The sequence below is a fragment of the Sorex araneus genome, chromosome X (genome assembly GCF_027595985.1).
Source record: "Sorex araneus isolate mSorAra2 chromosome X, mSorAra2.pri, whole genome shotgun sequence".
Classification (NCBI taxonomy): Eukaryota; Metazoa; Chordata; class Mammalia; order Eulipotyphla; family Soricidae; genus Sorex; species Sorex araneus.
Window position 1 is genome coordinate 54631493 of NC_073313.1, and position 26083 is coordinate 54657575.

A 26083-nucleotide genomic window follows, 5' to 3' on the forward strand; every position below is an offset into this window, starting at 1 on the left:
TAAATATGTTAGAAACAGGTATTAGTCATGTTGAGGACCTCCAGATCCCAGCCACAGCCATGCTCAAGCCCACTTTCCACATGTTCAGAGGAGCCTCATGCATGGGGGAGCTGGTGGAGGAACCCAGGTGTGCGGTACCCAGGGCCAAGATCTCCAAGGCTGCTCGGATTGGGAGTGAGCCTCTTCCACCCAAATCTTCCATTTTCCAGTAGCTAGGCAGTCACACCCAGAGATTGCCCCTGGTGCCATGTAATCCCATCAACAGCCAACATCCAGAGACTATAAAACCAAGCTCCCGGAAGCTTCGCGGCTGTGCGACATCTAATAGCCTAGTTCTCCCTCTTGGAGAACCTGACAAGCTACCGAGAATCTGTTGCCCACTTGGGAGAGCCTGGCAAGCTCCCCGTGGCATATTCATATCCAAATTACAGTGCTAGATATATACATACCTCTCAGAGAGCCCAGAAAGCTACCGAGAGTATCCTGCCCGCACGGCAGAGCCTGGCAAGCTATCCATGCCATATTCGATATGCCAAAATCAGTAACAATAGGTCTCATTACCCTGACCCTGAAAGAGCCTCCAATCATTGGGAAATACAAGTAAGGAGAGGCTTCTAAAATCTCAGGGCTGAGTGTAATAGGGGCATTACTGGTGCCCGCTTGAGTAAATCGACGAACAACGGGATGACAGTGATACAGTGATTAGTCATGTATATTGTGTGAGCATTAAAGATTAGCACAAGGCTGTAAATATATTAGTGATATACATTTTTGTATTTATTTTAGTGGCATACATTTTTATAATTAGGAACTAGAACTGGGATAGGGCTTAGAGTAAAATCGCACATAGACCCTGGCAAGCAAAGCGCCCCACTAAAGTATGACCAGAAATCAATTACATAGAAGAAAAAAAGCCTCACCTATTCACAGCCTAGTTTGCCTAGAATGCAGTTGGAGAGTGAGATAGTTCTATGAAGAAATCCCTGATCAGTGGCACTGTACACAGAAACTGTCATTTTTTTGGAAATTTTATTGAATCACCATAAGATAGTTACAAACTTTTATGTTTGGGTTACAATCACACAATGATCAAACACCCATCCCTCCACCAGTGCACATTCCCCACCACCAATATCCCCGGTATATTCCCCCTTTCCCACCCTCCCCCTGCCTCCATGGCAGACAATATTCCCCATACTCTCTCTCTACTTTTGGTCATTATGGCTTGCAACACAGACACTGAGAGGTCATCATGTTTGTTTCATTAACGACTTTCAGCACAAACTGTCATTCTTAAAGGCAAACTTATTCTGGCATTGGGGAGCCAAACATCAGTTTACTTTTCAATAAGTGTGGTACAGGCTGTGCAGGTGGCAATATGAGCTTCGAAACAAAAATCCTAAGTCTTGAAGTTTTAGTCTAGTGGCAGCTGGAGTGATAGAGACCCCCTCTTTCCCCCTCCATTAGGGACAATATCTAGTCATGGCCAAGAAGGAAATATTGTGAGGTCTTCTTTTGTCAGGAAAGGGAAGAAATGGTCACACAGGTTGAGGATCGATATGGAATTCTTCCTTTGGGGTGATTACCTCCATCCGTCACCAATAATATTGGTTGAGATACTGAGGTTTTCCAATTCCGGATTTGTTCTACACAACGCTAAAGTCACAACACTATCTTCAGGAAAGCAAAAGAAACTAAACCAGGTGTTAAGCAGAAAAAAATTTCAGGCAACTTCCTTGAAAAGAAACCATGATGGAATTTCTCAAGGGAAATGGCAAGGGCAAAGTTAGGAACATAGAATTGGAGGATGCGACAGATGAAAAATGGATAAAAAACTATGAGAAAAAACTTAGAACGAGGTTAGAGAAGCAAGTAAACATAGAGAAGAGATTTCAAAATCTAAAAAATATCTGTAAGACCACAAAGCCTGTATTCTGACCCCATCTGGGCCTATGAGGCCTGCCTATTCTCAGCCATCTGTGGCAGATGTGGCAGCCCTACCTGATTCTTTAGTTCTTTTTTTATCACCAATACCATTATTATTATTATTATTATTATTATTATTATTAATTTGGTGGTTTGGGGCCATACCTAGAAATTTTTAGGGGTTACTCCTGGCTCTGCACTTAACAGCATCATTTTTATTATACTTCCTGACATTTTAAGAAGTGTTCACAACCATTTCTGCCAAATTATTGTATGAAAAAATAGATTAAATTTCACCTTTGTCTTTCTTATTCTTACTTTTTCATGAAAACAATTTTTTCACTTGTCTATTTGCCTTCCTCCCTCCCACCCTTTCTTCCTCCCTCTGTCCCTCCCTCCCTCCGTCCCTCCCTCCACCCCACTCTTTCTTTCTTCCTTCCTTCCCTCCTTCCTACCTTCCCTCCTTCCTTCCTTCCTTTTCTCCTTCCTTCCTTCCTTCTTCCTTCCCTCCTTCCTTCCCTCCCTCCCTCCTTCCTTCCTTCCTTCCTTCCTTCCTTCCTTCCTTCCTTCCTTCCTTCCTTCCTTCCTTCCTTCCTTCCTTCCTTCCTTCCTTCCTTCCTTGGTCTAGAAGGAAACCGTACTTCTCTTTGGCCAAATTTCTACATGGTCCCATTGAGAAGTTGTATATGGTTTTACTGTACGAGATGCTAATGAGTGTTAAATGAAAGCTTCCCTTCTTCTATGGTACAGAAATGGCACCTAGGGAAGGAATGGCCCCAGGAAACAGAGCTAAATGATAGGAAGAGAGAATTCCCAGCAGTGTGTGTACTTCCCAGGTGACTTACATATTACATCAAGCACTGAGAGAAGACTGGATTCTGATAAACACCAACACTAGCAATATTCAAGATAGCCGTCAGATCCTGCGCTTTGTTGCAACTGTGCAGTTCAGGGCTGTTCTTTTGGGTGCGGTGTTCTTTACCAAGTCACAGCACTGGGCACTTTGGCTTAATTTCAACAGAAAGGGGATGCGGTTGCTTTCCATTCCCATGGGTATAGACACTGAGATTTATGGTTCTGTACGTGTAAAAACATACGTTTATAAAAATGTTTGTGAGTTGTGGGTTCTATCTTTTAGCAATCAAAGTACCATTCTCTTCCTGCTTTGTACCACATGGCCTTAGATAGGACAATGGGGTCACCACCAGTGACAACGGGGTCACTAACTGCCCTACATTTCTTTACATTACAGAGAATGACTTTTCTCTGTTTCAACCGATTTAACTCCAAGTCATTCTAGTCCCATCTCCACCGTGGTACTTATACTCATAGTTTCCACATTTTGAAATGGGAAATTTCATCACTAATCATTTGCAGAACTGGAAACATATAGAAGACTCACATAGTTTCACTGATGAGTCATCAAGGTCAAGAGTCTAGGTTTTAGATGCCTTTGAATTTTGTCCAGACTCCCAGGATGCCAATGAGGATGTCTAATCTCCTGCAAAATGCCATGGAGAGGTGGATTCTGAATCCTTTTCCTTCTTATCAGCTACAGTCTTTGGAGGGTAGGACTCATTCATTCCTCTTTTACTCTGCCCAGTTTGCAGTCAAGTGATTCTTTAGTTCTTGAAGAGAGTGAGATGCTCATCTGGGAAGAAGGAAATAAAAGAAACTAAAAGAGCCAAAGGGAAAGACAGAAGAAGGAGATGGGGCTGGGGGCTTTTAACTGCTGCCATATCCCACCCCACTCCCCATCCATCCTATTATTTATTCTGATTTGCTCTCTGTTCCACGGGTGAGATTTAAAGTGACTAAATTCACCTGGCTCTTCACCCTTCTACTTCTGCGGTATTGGTTTTATTGTGGGAAATTCTAACATGGTCCAAGTTAATATTCTGGAATTTGTGGCAATTTATTTTACCCTAAAAACTTAAAAGGACTCTCAATGTTGAGGAAAATCTAAAACAAATTGTTCTTACTTCTATAGTTTGTCTAATATGACAACCTAGGAGATGCCACCTTGTTGTAAATGGGTTGATTAACTATTATCATTATGTGCACCCAACCCTACCATCACCATCTCAAAGCAACAATAACAAATTTTTAAATAGAAACGCATAGAAATAAAAACTAGGATTGAAGTCAGCCCAAATAAAGTAAGTGGGTTTATATATTAAATACCGGAAAACCTGGCACCAGAGTGATATTACAGAGGGTCCTGTGCTTGCCTTGCATGCGGCTTATCCAGGTTCTATCTATAACATCCCATATGGTTCCCCCAAACCTACCAAATATAATTCCAGAGTGCAGAGCTAGAAATAACCCCTGAGCATCGCTCGGTGTGCTCCTTCCCCCATGTCCCAAAAACCCCAGGAAAACCAGTAAAGTTTAGGGATGGCTGAGAATGTTGAGACTGTCCCGTTCATTTTTTCTTAACAGAAAAGAGGGTGGAAAATTCAATCAGATATTTCATTTGCATTTACCCTTGAAAGTGAGTTCAGTGAAACATCTCCTAAGGGATTTTTTTGGGGGGGTACCAAATTACTTTACTTGAAGGACTGATACAAATCATAAGACGGAAATAGACGTTTTGGAACTTATAGAAAAGGTCATTAGGATAACCCCAACATGCACGTACTGCCCTAGTGGCCCGGAGGTCACCGGTAGCTCGGGGAAGCCACCTTAAGGCTTAGCTCTCGTTGTCACTGTGACCCAGTGCGTGCTTGTCGAAGAGATACTCCGCCATGCCGGACTCGGGGGCCCCCATCTTGCGCAGGTTGGTGAGGTGGTCACCCAGTTCCTTGATGGCCTTCACCTGCTCGTCCAGGTAGTGAGTCTCCAGGAAGTCACACAGGTGGGGGTCGTTCTTGTCCGTGGCCAGTTTGTGCAGCTCCAGCAGGGACTGGTTCACGCTCTTCTCCAAGTGCAACGCACACTCCATGGCGTTCAGTCCGTTCTCCCAGTCGTCCCGATCTGGCTTCTTGATATCCTGAAGGAAAAGGCGGCCGCCGCGCTGGTTCTGCAGCTTCATGAGCTTCTCCGCGTGTTCTCGCTCCTCAGGAGATTGGTGGAGAAAGTATTTGGCAAAGTTCTTCAAAGCCACATCGTCCCGGTCAAAATAATAAGACATGGACAGGTAGACGTAGGAGGCACAGAGCTCCAGGTTGATCTGGCGGTTGGTGGCGGCCTCCGAGTCCTGGTGGTAGTTCTGGCGAACCTGTGAGGGGTAGCCGTGGTCGTGGCGGCGGCTGAGATGGGACGAGGCGGGTGGCGGTGGTGGTGCAGGACAGGTCGGCGGGGGGCAGCGGGGTGGGACGAGCGCCGGGTTCCGTCCAAGCACTGTTGAAGCAGGAAACCGCGACGACTGTCCGCGAAGGCTGTGGCTCCTGAGGGATTTTATTGATCACACTGGTATCCAATAGTCAGAGTCCTGCTAACTAATAATTTGCTCCCCCCCTTTTCTCTTTTCTTATAAAACTGCTCCTTGTGACCATACAGACAAAATGCTTTTTCAGGACATAAGTGGACCATCTCCAATCTGCTAGCCTATAGTACTTTTCCTTCCTTCCTTCCTTCCTTCCTTCCTTCCTTCCTTCCTTCCTTCCTTCCTTCCTTCCTTCCTTCCTTCCTTCCTTCCTTCCTTCCTTCCTTCCTTCCTTCCTTCCTTCCTTCCTTCCTTCCTTCCTTCCCTCCCTCCCTCCTCCCTCCCTCCCTCCTTCCTTTCTTTCTCCCTCCCTCCCTCCCTCCCTCCCTCCTTCCTTCCTTCCTTTCTTCCTTCCTTCCTTCCTTCCTTCCTTCCTTCCTTCCTTCCTTCCTTCCTTCCTTCCTTCCTTCCTTCCTTCCTTCCTTCCTTTTCTCTCTCTTCTTCCTTCCTTCCTTTTCTCTCTCTTCTTTCTTTCTTTCTTTCTTTCTTTCTTTCTTTCTTTCTTTCTTTCTTTCTTTCTTTCTTTCTTTCTTTCTTTCTTTCTTTCTTTCTTTCTTTCCATTTTTACCATTTTTATAGAAACACCAGGATTTGTAATACTGTTTATTATGCTTTTCATACATATATCATTTCAGCACCACATCTATAACCAGGATGCTCACTTCTCTCCACCAGTAGTCCCCTCCCTCCATGTAAGCTCAGTTATATTTAAAAAATTTCCAGACAAAACTCTTTCCTGATCAATCACCATATTTCATGTAATTTGCCCTGGAGGGGCAGTAGAACTTCTAGGGTACAAGATCACAGGTAACTTTGGTGATGTACAAGATGAGAAAACTTTAATTATGTACAAAATGAGAAAAAGTTCTCTCAAAATAATTTAATGCTGCATGACAAAGACTAAAATATTTGAAAACTACTTGTGAGTAGTTTACAAAATATTACTATTTAGCTGTTATTTTATTTTTGCCTGCTGAGATAGGAGAAACATGAAAAATATGGTAACTGGTAGACAAAAGAACCCCTCAAAATCAGGAAGAATTACATCTGATTTAAACAACATTTTTACTTACTGTCAAGACAAGATAAAAGAAAAATAAGTACAATGATACTTTTTATTCATAGGATCATGCTGCTTTTTAGTTTTTAGGAACATGATTACTTTTCAATTTCTGCACCTATAATCCATATATTCAAACACTATTTCTTTCCTGATTCAGTCCTTTGCAATTGTATTTACTTACTTTTTTATTATTTGGAGATCCTACCAAGCAGTGCTCATGGGAGGGGAGTATCCAGGGCCATTTCGAGTCATACTCAACCAATCAGTTTAGTCTAAGGGCCCAAGGAAGTACTATTACTTGGGCCCTGCAGTTCAGGGGATCACCGTGACCACCTAAGAGGTGCCTGGGGGCCTCTACAATACAACTGTTGAAGCTCAGGGTCCTCTAGGGCTATATTTAGTGATGTCTGGGAAGCCATGTGGTGCCGGGATCAAAACAGAGAAGCATTCAAGACATTCAGATCAAAGCTCTTCCAAAACATGAATCTGTGAGAGAAGAGATTTGGGGCAAAGATTATCGGAGGTGAATACTGTCATCTCCAGATAAAGGGGGAAGGTTGCAGGAAAAACCAACACCTTAATCTTGGATTTTTGGCCCACAGAACTTTGAGGAAAAAAATGCCTTTTTGTCTAAATATTTTGTGGTATCTATTAAATGTGTGTTTTCTATTTAACCCTAACAAACTAATGTAGTAAGTTTATGTGTAATTTTAAAGAAATGAACAAACTCTGAGAACTGGTGGATCCAATTTCAGATTGTCACTTGTTACAGATGAAAGTTGCATTGTCTCTGTATTATCACTGGCAATGGCTTATCCTTTTCATTATCAACATTTTAGTGCATGTGAAGAGTGATTTTATTATGGTTTGGATTTGAATTTCCTAATAACTTAGTCATCCTTATTTATCTACTTTATTATTGTATCATCATACCTTGTACCATTAAAGAATAGACCAATACTGTCCTATAGGCAGCACTAAAGTCTCTCTAGAGCTACTAGTTAAACATTAAATAAACAATAAAACACTAAATTACATATAATAATTACATGCAGGCTTACAGTAAGATAATGTTGTCAATTACATATAGGCTTACAGTAAAATTATGTTGAAATTAAAGATAAAAATGCTCGGAATTTATTGTTTCCAACTTATTGCATTCCAGTATTGTCTATGTTCTTGAAATTATCTTTGTAGCAGTAGTGTGAAAATTTTATACAATACATACCATGCATTATGTAACATATCTTCTTAGATGTGTATTCAGTAACTTGATATTGATAACTTCAAAAAGACCATGATATGACTATTTATACCATAACATAGAAATCAGAAAATCAGAAAATCAGAGTTAGATCAATTTTTATGTGAATTACCTAAAATTAAGAAGGTTTTATAAAATGTAAATAATGCAAATTAAATCTAAATGTGTTTTTCATCCACAGTCAATTAAATGAAAAGATTAGCACGGAAAATTAAGGAATTTCTATTTTAGTACTTGACAATTATTGTCCAATTTAGAAAAAAAAAGTCACTAGAGTCATTGGCAAGTATAGTAATTTTTATATAGGTCTTCTCCAATGTTTGAGTTTTGTTGCTGTTTAAAACAGGTTGAAACAAACAGGTTAAAACAAACAGGTTAAACCCCAAATTAATGGGGACAGAGAGAGCACAGGGGTTAAGTGGCTTGCCTTGCAAGCTGCTATCCCTCATTCAATACCTGGCATCATATATGGTCCCCTGAGCACCATCAGGAGCTATCTCTGAGCACAGAGCCAGGAGGAAGCTTTGAGCACTAACAAAACAAACAGACAAAAAACTATGTTAGAACTACATTTGGACAGACAAATATTGTATTAGTATTTATCAAGCCAATATCTTGAGTGTTATCCATCACTCCATCACGCACCAAATAATATGGTCTTTAAGCAGTCCCTTGTGAATCTGGATTGGTCCACATAATATCAGAAGGATTGATTACAGAAAATGGTTTACATGGCTGTATAGCAGGAAGTGGGTATGAAGAACAAATGGAGGAGAGAGAAAGTGATAAAGGGAAGAGAGATTAGACCAAATAAAATCAGGTATATATCTAAGAGTCTACTTCAGACCTAATGTGAAGAGAGATACTACAATAATTGGAAGTATTGGTTCATAGAACAAGTATGAAAATGCAGAAATCCACATCAATTCCCTATATGTCAACTAATTATATGTCACAGTTAAAGCTGAATTGCAAAGAATGCTAAAACATTTAAATTACTGATAGGCTTGCTTTCTCCCTTAATGTACTATATACGCATTATGATGTTCAGCTCAGAAAAAGAAAACTGGAATAAAATCTAGGAGCAAGGATTTTATGGATGATTTTCTATTTCATGAGAAATGCAAAGATATATTATTTTTTCTTGACACTGTTCTTTCTTATTGTAATTTCTAGAACCATCTTTGTAGAAGAAAGCACCCAATACCAGGGTTCTTTTCCATCCTCTAATATCTCAATTGTTACTATAAAATCATCCAATAATATGAAATTGTTGCAGTGTCCACTAGAGGGAGGTATGTTACTGCAGGTAATGCCTTCTGGGCATAGACTGTGAGGGTTAACTTGAGCTACTTTATAATTTTAAGTCCTCATAGCATACAACTCCTAGTAAATAAAAGAAGTCCTTTCAGAAGATGTGAAAACATATAAGAAAATGTATAAATGGTACAAACACGCCACAGTCTCTGTTGCCTTACTCATGATTTAAAATATGCTAGATTCCCAGTAGTCCACTTTAATGTTCTTCTCCTTGCTCAAGTGTTAAGAAATGCAGGACAAAAAGTTATTTGTATAGTGTCTTTAGATTCTTTTGTGTAATATTGGAAAGAACAATATAAGAAATAAATATTATTATTATACTCATTTGGGAGATGAGACCTGAAACTAACAGCTCCACTACAAAACCCACAACCCTTGCATTTCTATATAGATTCACACTATTTTGTATGCTGATGTTTATTTGTTTCTCATCCACCAGATATAAGGGATACTGGTTTAGAAATTGCTGCATTTTTCTTTCTGTTGTATCTCAGGATGAAGAAAAGTGCTGGGAACCCAGTAGATATACAGTAGAGAAAAGGAAGAAAGGATAATTAATGAGGTGGGATAAGATGAGGAATACTATGTGATTATTCTATTAATACCTTGTATGAAAGAAGGTAGATAAATGTCTGGGAGGTTAGAAAAGAAACTGGTTATTCTCTGACAAAGAGGTAGATCATCTAGCACCCTTCGAGCTTGTAGTATATTAATGCTTCTATGGTCACCAGACTGTCCTGACACTTGCTTTAAGTATCCAAACAGTTGAGATATTGAAAATCAAAGTATCTCAAACCAAGAGTTGAGCACAATGATGGCCATTGATTTTATCAATGTCCTTATTCAATAAGATCAGTAATCTGCCAATGTTTGTTGAGTGCTTTCTGGGTTCAGTTATTTTGCCAAAAATTCCTATTCATTGACCTCACTCAACTCTCATAGTGAAATAGAGTGAGCATTTATGTATTTTACAAATCCAAACCCAAATGCCAAGCCCTTGCTCTTTTCTTGAAGTAAGCGATTTCTAAAACAAGGCACACAGATAACCGTGACTGTTGGTGATGGCTGTAAGGATGCTAGGACAAACATTTTGTGCAGTTTTAAAGATTTTATACCTCTTGTGCAATAAGAAAATAGATATCACATAAAACTGAATTTAGATCTTCTTGGGAGCTAGAGAAAAAACACTGAATTGAAAACCTGTAGTAACCCCTTTAACTATTCTTAGAAAAACTTCTGTCCTTCACTCACCACCTTGCACTCTTCACTGAGTCTAAACTAATCATTTTTTCCTCTCTGATTCTTCCTCTGCAGACACCTAGGATGTCACCCTTTTCCCCCAACAACTCTTTTCAGCCTCAGGTTATAGCATTCACTCTTATACCTTACCATCATCACAAAACTCCCCTCACTACATTTTTATACAGGGAAACCAGTGTAGGACCCATGAATCGTAAGGCAGGTTAATAATGTCTTAAAATCTTGAGATACGGGTTTTTAATAAAATAAGCCCAGTAATGATTTCATGTGGGAAATAGAGGCAGGAAAGTCAGTATTATTTTTAAAGAAAAGTCATACTTATAAAGAAAATACAGTGTATATATATACACAAAAATGCATATCAAATATGTATGTATATACATGCATAAATGTGTGTGCCCATACATTTCTTTGCAAAGAAAAACAAAAAACACTGATATGGTGGAAGCACAAAGTCTTAAGCAATTTTCTTTCTCCCTGGATCCAATATATGCAATCTCTTTTTTCTTTTCTTTGTTTCTTTTTTTTTTTTTTTTTTTGGTTTTGGGACCACATCAGCAGGTGATCAAGGTTTACTCCTATGCTCAGGACTTACTATGCTCAGGAATCACTCCTGTTGGTGCTCAAGGGGCCCTTATGTGGTGCTAAGGATATAACTGGGGTTATCTATGGGCAAACCGAGTGCCTTAACCACTGTACTTTATGCTTTCTGACCCATTTTGTTATTTTCTGACCTCCAAGGTGACGAGACTTCCTGAACCACATGTGTATTCCTCTCTTACACCCTTTTCTGCCTAAGCCCAACTCTAAATGCTTAAGAGCTGGGACAGGCTATTCCAAATTACAGAGAAGGAAGTTTGGGCCACAGAGGGACATATTAAAGAAACCATAAAGTAACACTTTCCATCTGTTCTGCTGTAGAATAAGATGGAAGATGAAGGGCACATATATAATTGGTTTAAATTGGTTATAATTGGCTTATAATTGGTTTAAATTTGTTTAAATGTCTAGAAATACATATATAAGTTTAAAGTTAAAACAGGTTAAACTATTATAGGAATATTATGTGCACATCAGATGAAATATGTTCGGAAGAGACATGAAAGAAAACAGAGTGAACATCTGTGGAATGCAAGTAACAGCATGGGAGACTAAACACCCAAGAATAGTAGAGACAAGCACCAGGAGGTTTATTCCATGACTTGGAAGCTGGCCTCACATGCTGGGGGAAAGAGCAGCCCAAATAGAGAAGGGAACACCAAGTAAAGGGGGTCTGGAGGATCCACTCGGGATGGGAGATGCAGCTGAAAGTAGAGTATAGACCTAACAGGATGGCCATTCAATACCTCTATTGAAAACCACAATACACAAAAGGAGATATATAGCAAAAGGGAATGCCCTGCCACAGAGGTAGTGGGGGAGTGGATGGGGTGGGGGTCGTGGGAGGGATACTGGGATAATTGGTGCTGGAGAATGGGCACTGGTGGAGGGATGGGTACTTGATCATTGTATAACTGAAATGCAAGCATGAAAATTTGTAAGTCTACAACTGTACCACATGGTGTACACTAATAAAAAAATTAAAAAAAACAGAGTGAAGCTCTGGTGCACTTTACTCAAGTGAAAAAACACAAGATATCACTTGAAATTTACTCCTTGAAATACTACTATTGATATGAAAATTTAGAAAAAAACCTAAATATTGAAGTTTTTTTAAGGTATGGAAAAATTTCTTTCTTTACTAATTTTGATGGTTAATTTATTTCTTTACTCTACTAAATATTGATGGTCATATATGTGATTTTACATAAAACTGTGCTCTCTTTAAAACACATTTCATCTGATGTGTTTATAATATACCTTGAATAGTTTAGGGAGTAAATTAAAATCCAGCTGCAAAGATAAATATTTCCATATGATGTACTCATCACAAATTGATAAAATTTCATTATCAACAAATTTCATGTAATTCATTGGTTATTTTTAGTATAAAACACAGATGCACATTTTATTAATATTTATTTCTGCAGAATTAACACATAAAACAAGATTAGAATATCAAGACATCAAAGAAGGTATAAACTGTATTTCCAAACTTGATAACCAAAGGGAGAGAGACAGATGGACAGAAACAGGGAAGAGGAGAAAATACCTGCTATAGAGATAGGCTGCAGAAGGGGCAGGTAAGAAATTGGGAACATTGGTGGTGGGAAATGTACACTAGCGGAAGGGTGGGAACACTGTATGACTGAAACCTGACCATAAACAGCTTTGTAACTGTGCATCTCATAGATTTAATTTTTAAAAAGGGTATATAGTGTAAAGACATATTTCTCACTCCTCAGGCTTCCTGAAACCTATCCAGATTATTTACAACAAAACAAGCAAAATGTTAACATCAGCTGAAAAATAAGCACAAGGAAATACTGTGATTCTTAAACACTGTATCACTGTATCATTGTCATCCTGTTGTTCATAGATTTACTTGAGCAGGCGCCAGTAATGTCTCCATTAGTCCCTGTCATGTGCTAGTGTAACCCCATGGCGTATTTGGGGCTCTTTCAAGACCAAGGGAATGAGGACGGTGGTTGTTACTGTTTTTGGCATATCCCATATGCCAAGGGTAGCTTGCCAGGCTCTGCCATGCTGTGCTCTGAAACACATTTTAAAAAATTCATAATATAGACAATGGTTTAAAATACCACATATGTAATTGACTAAAACACCTGTGACCACGTAATAAATGCACACTCACACAAACACACACAAAGTCAGTATAATCAAGAGGCAATGGCCTAATTTATGTTACAACAATTTGGATGGTAGTAGTGTTACATATCTTCCCGTTCACAATACCACCATAGCCATGCAGTAAACAGCAACAATCTCAAACGCTTTGCCAAACTGTGTGAGAAATAAAACCGCGTGATACAAAGGGTAACTTGAAAAAGTAGAGGCACTACTTGCTACTGACTGGAGGGTTTTCACGGAAAAACGCTTTGTGCGCTCAGGTATTTATGCTAAGCAAAGTCCTGCAAAAGACCCTGGAAGGGGAGGGGTAGAAGCTTGAAGCGAGTCCACGGGTCCATCAGTCCAATCAGTCCAGCGAGGAACACGCCTTTCACAGGACAATTTATACAAGCCCAAGGGACACACCGCTACATTCCCCCCACCCCCACCTCCACCAGCGCGCAGCAAGCGTTTACGGGACGCTGGTCCTCTTCCGAGGAGAGGCAGGAGCTCACTTGGTGGTCTTGCTCGCGACGGTCGTGGGCTCGTTGGTGGCCTCATCTCCCGATGAATCACAGGTAACCTCTTCGACGACCATGCTGCGCACGGTGCCCTCGTCCAGGCAGTGCGGGGCAACGCCATAAACCCTGGGAGCAGAGCCAGAGGTGTGGAAACTCTGCACGCCACACTTGATGCAGAAGCTGTGCAGCGCCGGGTGCGCGTTGCACTGGTAGATGACCATGCTGTCTGCGCCGCGGAGGAGCGTGAAGCGCGAGGCCGGGACGATAAAGTATCGGTGCTGCTTCTTCTGGCACAGCCTGCAGCTGCAATCCAGGACGCTCAGGTCGGCGGGCGCCCACACGGCAAAGCGCACCGAGCCGCAGTGGCAGCCTCCGGTGTGAAAAACCAGCCCCGGGAAATCGAAGGTGTCCAGCAAGAACTTGGCAGCACCCTCGCAGCTGAGGCCCCGTCGCTTCCTGAAAGCCTCCCAGCGCTCCCTCTGCGCGCCCAGATCCATGTCAGCATGGGGCTGGGGGCTCGCCGGCGTCTTCCCGGATGCGAGGGCATCCTTGGTGCCCATGCCGCGGGCCCGCCGCCATCCGCGCCTCCCTCGCAAGCGGGCGAAATCCTTCCTGAACGCCCCCGCCTTTCTCCAGGCCCAGTAGCTCCCCATCCGGACTCTGACAGCGGGGCGCCGGCCGCCCATGCCCGCCAAGGCAGCACAGGACCCTGCACTGTCCCTGACACGCTTCCGCCCGCCCAGCTCAGCGTTCGCGCCACTCCTCACTTTGCCCATGGCGACTGCAGCGTTCCCAGGGCGTGCTGGCTGCCCTGGCTTCTTAGCAGATTACTAAATAATTTCTTTGCCCCATCCGGATTGGCCACTTGTTGAATGTGATGCAAAGAGGCCCCTCTCTCGATCCTATCAAATCAGTGTTTACTGTCCTGAAATTCTATTTGAGCCTATCAGATGACCTTTCTGATAAATATTATTTTCTATTTTGATTTAAATAAGCATCCTAGCCTTAATATATAAAAATACTGGAAATGCTTCAGACCATTTACCTAGCATTTTACAGCAGCCCATAAGTATTCAAAGTAAGCTTTGTTGGCTTATTCATAGAGACAAATGACACTTATGAAAAGACTTTCAGGTGTAATGTGTTTTATTCATGGCAAATTTTACTTGAAGACTGAAGTTGTCTTTGCCAATGATTTCAAACAGATTCAGAGATGAATTATAGTTTATTTTAACACAAACCAATAACCTACAGCTATATCTTAAGTCAATGAAATGATACAAATTAATAATAGATTAATTACTGCATTGTTTTATGCAAAAGGGAGAAGATTTTAAAGTTCAAGTTTAATTAAGATATGTCTTTTCTCATGTTGGTTCTCAGTAGTGTGTCCTTCCACCTAAAATCTGGTTATCAACCGTCAATTTAAGTACTGTTACATGCTTGGTAACTAGCTTGAGACCACACTTTTGTTAGTAAGGAAAACTGCTTCTCAAGTTTACTATCCTAAGGATCACTTTTAGTTTTACAATACATCAAAGGAGTAATCTCTCTGAACCAGGAGCAACCTTCTGTTTCTTCCTGAATCTGTAGTTCAATATCATTGCTGAGAAAGAGAAGCATTGTCACTTTTGAAGAGTTACTTAGATCAACAAAAAGTATGATCTAAATAAGACACTTTCAGCAATCCTCATAATCAGGGTATTTAAAGTTTCCATATCCATGACTTACAGGTCTGCTTCCTATGTTCATGTATATAAGAACTCAATATGATTTCACTAACATTATCTTGGCAAGATCTCCAGATGATAATAAAATCGCTGTTAGATGAAAACTACTACACTTATTTCATAAACAAAAGTTGATGTGAAATTTAAAAAAATCAATACACAAAGTGTGTAGTATGTGCATAGCTGTACAAAAAATGGGGTACTAAAATTAGGTACTAATAATGATGCACAAAACTATGTTAAAACCATGTTGAAGTAACAAAACTATATTAAAATAACAAAATTATGCTAAAATCAGCAGATCCAATGGACCAGAACTATAGTACAGCAGGTAGTGTGCTTGCTTTGCATATGGCTGATCAGGCTTTGATCCCTGACACCCCATATTGTCCCTTGAGCACCACTAGGAATTGTCCCTGAACGCACAGCCAAGAGTAAGTTCTAAGCACCACTGGGTGTGGCTCCAAAATCATTATAGTTTTGACCTACAAAGTCTGGGTATGTTGCAGATTATTTTAAATAGAATGTAAAAGGTATTTTATCTATTACGATACTTTTAGTGTTTTTACCCCTTTTTGAAACTCCCAAACATTGTAAAGAACCCAGAATGTAATGTTGCTCGGGCCCTGTAGTGCTACAAAGAACCTAGGCTACACCAGTCAGACTCGGGGCTCTCTGGGGTTACACTCAGTGATGTTCATGAGACCATGTGGTGCTAGAGATAAAATCAAGATTTGCCACATGCAACACATACACTTTAACCCCTTTTCTATTTCTCCAGCACTAATGTTTGTTTTTTTTTAAGAAAAAAACTTCATAGAGGTACCAGATAAAACAATGGGCAGGCTGCTTGCCTTGCATGTGGCTGACCCAGATTCTATCCCTGGCATTCCTATGGTACCCTAGCATTGTGAAGAATTATCCCTGAGTTTAGAGTCAGTAGTTAACCCTGAACACCACCAGGAATGGCCCCAAAACCAAAGAAAATACTTTATGACAGTCTTATTTGTATAAACACAGAACTTCTGGTTATAGAGTTGAAACTTTGCCCGGACTGTCAAGGACAGACTATTAAAGAGGCTAAGATTAACTTCAGAAAAAGAGGAACAGTTTAAAGATTACACTCTACAAGCAACATGGAAAACTGGCATATTGAATACTTAGGAAAATCAAGGCAAAATACAAATGTTGTAGGTGGATTCTAGTGGTAAATAATTTTCCATATAAAACCATGGGCCCTAATGCTTAACGCTAAAATGTTGGCCTTACTCTTTAACACTTAGATGTGAATCTTACCATGGGTTCAGATGGAACTGGCGTATGTTGATAAGCCATTCTGCTATGATGCAGTAGATTCTGAGGTTTAATAAATATAGTTAGTAGAAGTGTATTATCTGGAAACAAGCTCTAACCACAAAGGGGAAATAAGATGCCCTACTTTTCCAAAATCTAGAAGGACTCTCTGGGTTTAAGTAAACTAAACCATAATGAACTGAGGCTTCTAGTTTAGAAAATATGAATCTTCCTTGAGAAGAGATCTTTTCTCATTTGGTTACTATATTCTTTTACAGATTTTATTTTATTCAATCACCATGATTTACAAAGATAGCACAGTGGGTAGGGCGTTTGCCTTGCACACCCGGTTCAATTCCTCTGCCCCTCTTGGAGAGCCCGGCAAGCTACTGAGAATATCTCACCCACATGGCAGCGCCTGGCAAGATACCTGTGGCATATTTGATATGCCAAAAACAGTAACAACAAGTCTCATAATGTAGATGTTACTGGTGCCCGCTTGAGCAAATCGATTAGCAACAGGATGACAGTGATACAGTGATACAGTGAATGAGAGTTGAGTTTTAGACGTAGAGTGTTCCAACACCGATCCCACCACCAGTCAGTGTCCCCCTCAGCAGTTCCTAGATTCCCTTCCCCAATCAGCTAACATTACACTGATATCCAAAGCAGACAGATATGTTTAAAAAAAAAAAGAAAAGTTCTGCATCTTGAAAGGCACCCTTTTGAGTATTGTTGTTGAAATATGAATCTCTTTTTCTTTTTAGTCAAACCTCTTTAGTTAAAACTCAACAAATTGAGTCATTTTTTTCATTTCTTAAGCCATTTTTCTATTTCTTGAGTATTTTGAAATTTTCATGGTATAATTCGCCCGCCTCGTTTGTTAAGAGGATTCCTAGGTACTTGGTTGTTTTGTATCTATTTTGAATTGAATCGACTGATCTCTTTCTCTTCTGATTCATTATTTATATATTTGTATATAAGAATGCGACTGACTTTTGTGTATCGACCACTTTTTTGTGAATGGTCACTTTGCTGCATTGGTTGTTTCTAGGGGCTTTTGTGTATACTCTTTGGGTTTTCTACAAATAGAAAATTTGTAGAATTTTTTCTTTACAAATTTACAAATAGAGGTAAATTTAACATTTACAAATAAGGATAATTTAACTTCTTTTCTAATTTGTATCCCTCTGATTTCCTTTTCTTTCCTAATTGCTATTATTAGGATTTCTTATATGATGTTGGGTAAGAGTACAGATATTGGACATATTGCCTTACAACTGATCCCAATGGAAACACTTTCAGTTTTTCACCATTGGCTATGGGATTTTTACAGGTAGCTGTTACTATCTTGAGGAAGTTTCCTTCCATTCCTATTTTCTTGAGAGTTCTTTTTAAAATCATGAGTAAATGTTGGCTTTTGTGAGAAGCTTTCTCTGCGTTGATTAACATAATCATATGATTTTTATCTTTCCTTTTGCTGGTGTGATGTACTATGTTAATTTATTTGCACATATTGAACCATCCTTATATCCCTGGGATGAATCCCACTTGATTGTGGCATATGAGTTTTTGATGTGTGGTTGGAGCCACTTTGCTAAGATTTTATTGGAATTTTTTGCATCAATGTTCATCAAGGGGACTAGTCTGAACTTTTCTATTTTTATAAACATATCTGTCTGCTTTGGATATCAGTGTAATGTTAGCTGCCTAGAAACTGTTTGGAATGATTTCTGTTTTGAGATTTTGAAGCAGTTTGTTACTAATACTATCAATATTATCAATACTATCAACCCCATTACTTTCAGTGGCAGTAAGTCATCATTTGGGAACCAACATATTTTAACAATTTCAAGCTCCCATATGAACAGTTTTGATCAATTGAGACTGATTCCTGATGAAAATATGACTCTTGAGTCCAGAGAGTACATTTAAGCTCAAAATAAATTTGCGCGTAAAGTAATATATAAAATTACACCTGTTTTTACTGCACTTGTGAAAAATTACTGTGCACATATATTGCAAACTGATTCTGCTACTAAAATTATTTCATTTATATCAGCAAAAATAGAGAATGTGTTTGAGTAGCTTATATTTTTGTTGATATCAGATTCTAGCTATCTTAATTCTTTTTTTCAAAATGTTTTGCTTGCAAGGTGAAACGAATCCTAATTTCTCATATCTGGATGTGACTTGCTGACCTGAACTAGTGTTTCAAGTTTTTCCCCAGTTGATTAAATTAGGACTGTCTTCTAAAGACTATGCCAGCTGGAGTAGGAGAACGTGATATAAAACTTCAGAGATTACTTATGATTATGCTGTTTTTGTCTGAATGCCTGAGGACATCAGAGACATGCAAACCAGGAAAACCCGTCATATGAAGATGTTTTGACTGAGAGGCAGTACTTTCAGTGTTTGGAATGCTTTATTTGATTTCTAGTTTGCTTACATTTTAACCTTTTTCTTTAAAGGTCAAGGGTTTTTGATACAACTATTTAAATGGACTGATCTATCCTCAGGACTGAGAGATTTGTTCTATGAAATAATTTGACAAAATGACTTCTAATTTATGTAACTTCTCAAAAAGTTCTAAAGGCAGGACTAAAATCAGCAAATATCTGCCAATCCAAATTATATCATGGGTAAAATGTTACTTTCATGGAGGGGCTCTGAAGGTGGAATGTAGTTTAGCTTTGTAGAAATATTTTTCCCACCAGGTCAGTTTGTTGTATTCCAACCTTTCCTCCACCCCATTACAGATGACCCATTCACAAGGAAACATCCAGATCTGAGTCAGCACCCTATTTTTTTGACAGTACCCTGTTTCTTCTTTATTTTTATTATAAGAACTGGCATAGAAGGGAAATGTCTTATAGAAAACAGTGTCCCCCATCACAAAAGAAACCAAAGAACTTCAAAATATCATCAGAGATTATGTTGAAAGTCTGTATGTCACAAAACAAGAGAACCTAGAAGAAATGGATAAATTTCTGGATTCCTATAGCCTTCCAAGGTTGAGCCAAGAAAACTTGGAATATTTGAATAGACCTATCACTATCAAAGGAATTGAAACAGTAATCAAAAATCTTCCCCGAAACAAAAGCCCAGGTCTAGATGGATTCACTAGCGAATACTTCCAAACATATAAAGAGGATATATTGCCAGTCCTTTTCAAGCTTTTCCAGGAAATCAAAGAAACAGAAATTCTCCCAAAAAGTTTCTATGAGGCACATAACACCCTAATACCAAAAGTAAACAGTGACACCAAAAAAAAGAAAATTATAGCCCAATATCACTGATGAACACTATGTGAAGATTCTCAACAAAATATTAGCAAATAGAATCCAACAGCTCATCAAAAAGATCATACACCATGACCACGTAGGATTCATCCCAGGGATACAAGGATAGTTTAACATTTGCAAGTCAATCAACATAATCCATCATATCAATAAAAGAAAAGATACAGACCATATTATTTTATCAGTAGATGCAAATAAAGTATTCGAAAAGATCCAGCACCCGTTTATTATGAAAACTCTCACCAACATGGGAATTGAAGGAACTTTCCTCAATATAGTCAAAGCCATCTTTCAGAAGCCCAAGGCAAGCAGTATCCTCAATGGGGAAAACTAAGAGCCTTCCTTCTAAGATCAGGGACAAGACAAGGATGCCCACTCTCACCACTTCTATTATGTTTAGTACTGGAAGTACATGCCATAGCAGTGAGGGAAGAAAAAGATATTAAGGGCATCCAGACAGGAAAGAAAGAAATCAAGCTCTCACTACTTGCAGATGACATGATACTATATTTAGAGAAACCTAAAACCTCTATTAAGAAGCTCCTAGAAACAATAGACTTGTACAGTAAAGTTGCAGGCTATAAAATCAATACCGAAAAGCTAATGGCTTTCCTATATACAAATAACGAGAGAGAAGAAAGTAATATAAAAATGATATCCAGTTAATAATCATGCCTGAGAAAATCAAGTACCTCAGAATAAGCTAACCTAAGGATGTAAAGGACCTATACGTAGAAAACTATAAAATGATCTTTTAAGAAATAAAAGAGGACATGAGGAAATGGAAACACATCTACTGCTCATGGATTGGGAGAATTAACATTGTCAAGATGGCAGTAACCCCCAAAGAATTATGCAGATTCAATGGATCGCTATAAGGATACCCATGACATTCTTCAAAGAAATTTATCAAACACTCCTGAAATTCATATGCAACAACAAGCCCACATGAATAGCTAAAGCAATTCTTGGGGAAAAAGATGGGAGGCATCACCCTCCCTAAATTCAAACTGTACTTATTTTTGAGTGCAGATATTTTGCAATTAAAAACTGCAATCATTACCACTGCAAAAGTGGTAGTAATTAACAGAGCATGGTACTGGAACAAAGAGCATGGTATTGGAACAAAGAGCATGGTACTGCAGACAAATGGAATAGGGTTGACTATCCTTACACACATCCTCAAATATATGATGATCTAGTCTTTGATAAGGTAGCAAGAAATATAAAATGGAGCAAGGAAAGCCTCTTTAACAAATGGTGCTGGCAAAACTGAAGAGATTTATCCAAAAAGTGGGTTCAGACTTCTACCTAACACCAGGCACAAAAGTTAGATCAAATGGATTAGCCTTAACATCAGACCAGAATCAATTAGGTACACTAGGTACAATGAAGAAAAGGTTGGCAAAGCCCTCCATGACATTGAAGCCAAAGGTATCTTCAAGATGAAATGCCACTGAACAAGCAAGTGGAAGCAGATATAAATAAGTTGGATCATCTTAAACTAAAAATCTCCTGCACCTCAAAAGAAAGAGTGACCAGGATACAAAGACAGCTTGTGGAATGGGAAAGGATATTCACCCAATACCCTTCTGATAAGTTATTAATGTCAAGGATATACAAGGCACTGGTTGAACTCTGGCAGAAGAAAACATCCAATCCCATTAGAAAATGGGGGGATGAAAATAAAAGAAACTTTCTCAAAGAAGAAATTTGAATGGCCAAAAGGCACATAAAAATGTTCTTCATCACTTCATCAGGGAGATGCAGATCAAAACAACAATAAGATATCATCTCACGCCACAGAGATAAAAAAACAAAAGCAACCGGTGTTGTCTTGGATGTGGGGAGAAAGGGACTCTTCTTTATTGTTGGTGGGAATGCCGACTGGTCTATCCCTTTTGGAAAACAACATGGATGTTTCTCAAAAAACTAGAAATTGAACTGCCAGCAAAAATTGACCCAGCAATACTGCTTCTGGGAATATATCGCGAGGGTGCAAAAAAGCACAGTAGAAATTACATCTGCATCTGTATGTTCATTGCAGCACTGTTCACAATAGCCATAATCTGGAAATAACCCAAGTGTCCGAGAACAGATAACGATTTAAAGAAACTTTGAGGGACTTGAGCAATAGCATAGCAGGGAGGGTGTTTGCTTTGCATGTGGCTGACCGGGTTCGATATCCAAAATCCCATATGGTCCCCTAAGCACCACCAAGAGTAATTCCTGAGTGTCAAGCCAGGAGTAACCCCTAGGCATTGCTAGGTGTCACCAAAAAAAAAGGAAGAAAGAAAATAACTTTGGTACATCTACACAATGGACTACTATGCAACTGTTTGGAAAGGTGAAGTCATGAAATTTGCTTATAAGTGGATGGTCATGGAGAGTATCATGCTAAGTGAAATGAGTCAGAAAGAGAGGGGCAGACATAGAAGGACTGCATTCATTTGTGGAACATAAAATATAATATGAGACCAACACTCAAGGACTGTAGAGATAAGGGCCAGGAATATTGCTTCATGGTTGGTACCCTGCTTTATGAGCTGGGGGAGAAGGTAGCAGGGATAGTGAAGGGATCACTGAGTTGATGATGGTTGGAGTGTTCCCTCGGGATGGGAGATGTGTCCTAAGAATAGATAAAGAACCAAGCATGATGGCCTCTCATTATCTGTATTGCAAACCATAATACCCATAATTAGAGAGAAAGTAAGAGGAAAATTGTCTGCTGTAGAGGCAGAGGATGTGGGGGGAGGGATACTGGGGACATCGGTGGTGGAAAGTGTGCACTGGTGGAGGGATGGGTGTTTGATTATTGTATGACCATAACTCAAACATGAAAGTTTTGAAACTGTAGCTCACAGTGATTCAATTAAAAAATGAAAAAAAAAGAAAAGTGTCCCCTTGCACTAACACCTCCAGGGAAAGGGATAATGAACGGCAATTTCAGCCAAAAATTGTCATATACACCTATTTAAGTACAAATAAATGTATTTTTAAATAACAGTTTTAAGAAAAATGCATCCATCTAAAAATTTCAACTCCCAAACTTCTTAACTCCATAATTTAAGCATATATGATCAAGACAAATTTATTGTAGTTAGTAGGTGGCTCAAGTTGTAGAGCACATGCCTTGTTTATCCAAGACCCTGGGTTCAGTCCCTGGTTTAATATACCCTCTGCAGAATTTCTGGGTGTGGTCCTGGTCACACACAGGCATAGTTGAGTCTCCAAAGCAAAACTTGTAGATATAACTCATTGTTTTGACACACTTCCAGTACCAGATTTTTCCTTGCTGAAGATTTTAATGCTCCCTTGTAGATTTCATCTGTAGATCTGGCAGAAGTCTTTGAACTCCAGATAAAACCTTGGGAGGATGATTCTTCATTGACTGAATATCTTTTCCATCTGATGCTTCTCCATATGAAACACCAATGTTTTTTTTATAAAGTACTTTAACTTGTACCCATCTGACAAGTATAACAAGCATGTAAAAGGAGCTATTCAGTTTATGAATCCTGTAAAGTTCTCAAAGTTTTTGTTAGGTCAGGGACCATGGCTCAGTCCTGGATTGGGATCTGAAGGAAGACAAAGCCCCTTGCTGCAGAGATGTGGGACAAGGCTCTCACTAAAATACTGTATTTATATTTGGCTTTCTTACTTATCTCAGTATAATGATCTCAAGTTTCATTCATCTTATAACAAATAGGAGATTTTACTTCTATATACTGGCTAAACAATATTTAATTTTGTGTGTTCATCTTATTTAAACATTCAGCTGTTGGCCATCACTTAAGTTGCTTCCATCTCTCTGCTATTCTAAATAATGATGCAATAAATATGGGAGTACATATACCCATTGATTTCTTGTATTCATTCTCTTCACATATATATCCAGAAATTGGATTTCTGGATCACATAGTATCTTTTACTTTTTCTTGAAACAATGCAAATTTATTCTCATCAGTTCTGAAGATCATAAACTGAACCATATAGCACCAAGATTAAAACAAGGTGCTTGGCATCTTTGTAATGATAGAACTGACATCCTCTCAGAAGGTTGCTACAGAGAATCCATTTCTTTGATATTTCCAGCTTTTAGTAACTGCCCTCATTCCTTTGTTTTTTCCTCCATCTTCAAAGTCAGCAGCATTGCATTTCTCTGTGCCGTTAATCCTTCATCATAACCCCATTTTCCTCTGAGTAGAGCTCGGAATGTGTTTTGGCAATGTCCCTTTGTCAAGTAAGGTAACATGCACAGAACTAGAGATCATAATAACCTTTGAGATATTATACTGATAATCACACTTCTTTCCCTGAACTCCTACATGAAGTTGCTTTTTCTATCATTTTATTTCAGAGAACTCTCCAATATTCCTCACTAAAGGCTCTTCACCCATAATCAGAATTATGGATGTCATTTTTTTGACATCCTGATATCCAGATATGGCAGTCCTTGTGCTCTTCATGTGGTTACGCTCTGCATTTCCTTAATTATTAATTTCACACTTGTTGGACAACAGATAAGAAAATAACTGCCATTGCTTCCCGTGCTTTCTGAGGGGACTCAGGTGAAAGCATCGGGAATCAGACGGCAAGGTTGAAATAAATATGAAAGGAGCTTTTAATATTTATTAAAATTTTAAAATTTATTAAAATTTTTAATATTTACTGAAACTGCTTTTAAAGTTTCCATGAGAAGTAAGAGAAGACTTGGGGTAATAAGGCTTATAATTATATTTTAATTCTAATGGGATATGGATTCTGCATGGATTGGTTGGCATATGAAAGGTACACTCTAGGAGAAGAAGGTTATTTCCCCTCTAGAATTAAGTGGGGAGGGAAGTACCTTAGGGTCAGTATACATAATAATGAAAACAGGATATATTTGATACATACAAAGCAAAATGAAGTACAACAATAGATCTTTATTCATGAAATTCTTACCGTGTTACCCAACATTCCTAAACGGTTATCTTGGTAGAAATGAAGAATGAACCTTTGAAGATTTTGTTACAGTTGCCAGTTCAGTTAGGTGACAATGTTTTTTAGGACTGAAGCAAGTCTCTCTTGAAATATTTATGATTTTTAAATTAGTGTTCAGTTATTTCTCCAGTAGCACTGATTCATTTGTCTAGGAATAAGGGGTAAAATATTAAAATATTTTCATTTATTATTACCTACAGTGATCTAATAACAGAATATTGCTTCCTATTTTCATGACTTTAAAGTTCTATTAACCTTTAATTCTTAGTTTCCAAGGGAGGAATTCTTCAACCAAGAAACACAGCAATAGTTCTACTACATTAGAAGTTAAAACTGCTGTCTGATGGCCAAAGATATAATAGGATAGTACAGCAGTTAATGTGCTTGCTTTGCATGAAGGAGAGCAAGATTTGATCCCTGGCATCCCATATGGTACCCAGAGCATTTTCAGGAGTGATTCCTGCATGCAGAACCAGGAGTAAGCCCTGAGCACTGCCAGGTATGACCCAACCCCCAAAAAAGAAACTGAAAAGAAAACAAAAAGACTTCTGTCTGGCCACTATGGCCCTCTTGTGCCTTGAATCAGTGAAGAAAGGAATTACTACTTCTGGCTGGAGTTACTGATCCATTGTATCAAGGGGAAATTAATTTTTTGCTTATTTATTTAGCTTTCTAATATCACCTGTCTTATTTTTTCCATTTACTTTTATTGTGGTAACATGGTTTACAACAGTTTCCATATGTGTTTTGTTTGCATTGCTACTATTTTATCCTCACCACTAGAGTGTTACTAACAATCCACTGCTTTGCCAACGTTCAGTCTCCCTACCCTTTGCAGCCTCAGTTCACAGTTCCATTGGCAATATGAAGATGGGAATTTTAGATATTCACATATAGTTCTCCCAAAATGTCTTTATACTGCTCATTTCTATTTTTCATCATATTATTTCTGTTTATTAGATAGAGTAAATTTTGTTAGTATTTCTACACATCACTGATTCTATCTCTACTCATTATTGAACGCTTCTAGTTAATCTTATGTTCTGATTACATTGTTCAGTTCTATAATTTCTATTTGATTCTTCTATGTAAAATGTACTTTTGACATTTTTTGGTTATTTGAAACAAAATTTGTATTTAAGGTCAGTTTTACAGTAACTGTTTTAAAACATTTTTTGGAATATGGAAATGTTAAATGCAAAGAATATTTGTAACCTATGTAAAGCATTATTTACAATAGCACAAATATTTAATCAACTTA

General features: G+C 38.8%; 1 protein-coding gene and 1 pseudogene across 1 annotated transcript; both read right to left on the bottom strand.

The window, feature by feature from the left end:
• Nucleotides 1-4618: 4618 nt before the first annotated feature.
• LOC101537283 (ferritin heavy chain-like) lies at nt 4619-7651 on the bottom strand (annotated as a pseudogene).
• Nucleotides 7652-12901: 5250 nt separating this feature from the next.
• LOC101537545 (centromere protein V-like protein 1) lies at nt 12902-14316 on the bottom strand. Its single transcript, XM_055122708.1, has one exon. It carries the CDS (start codon nt 14285-14287, stop codon nt 13502-13504), a length of 786 nt encoding a protein of 261 aa, XP_054978683.1. The 5' UTR covers nt 14288-14316; the 3' UTR covers nt 12902-13501.
• Between the last annotated feature and the right edge of the window lie 11767 nt (nt 14317-26083).

What these genes read in the sequence shown, in the direction of transcription:
- LOC101537545 (XM_055122708.1), bottom strand. Translation starts at nt 14,287, where the DNA reads ATGGGCAAAGTGAGGAGTGGCGCGAACGCTGAGCTGGGCGGGCGGAAG.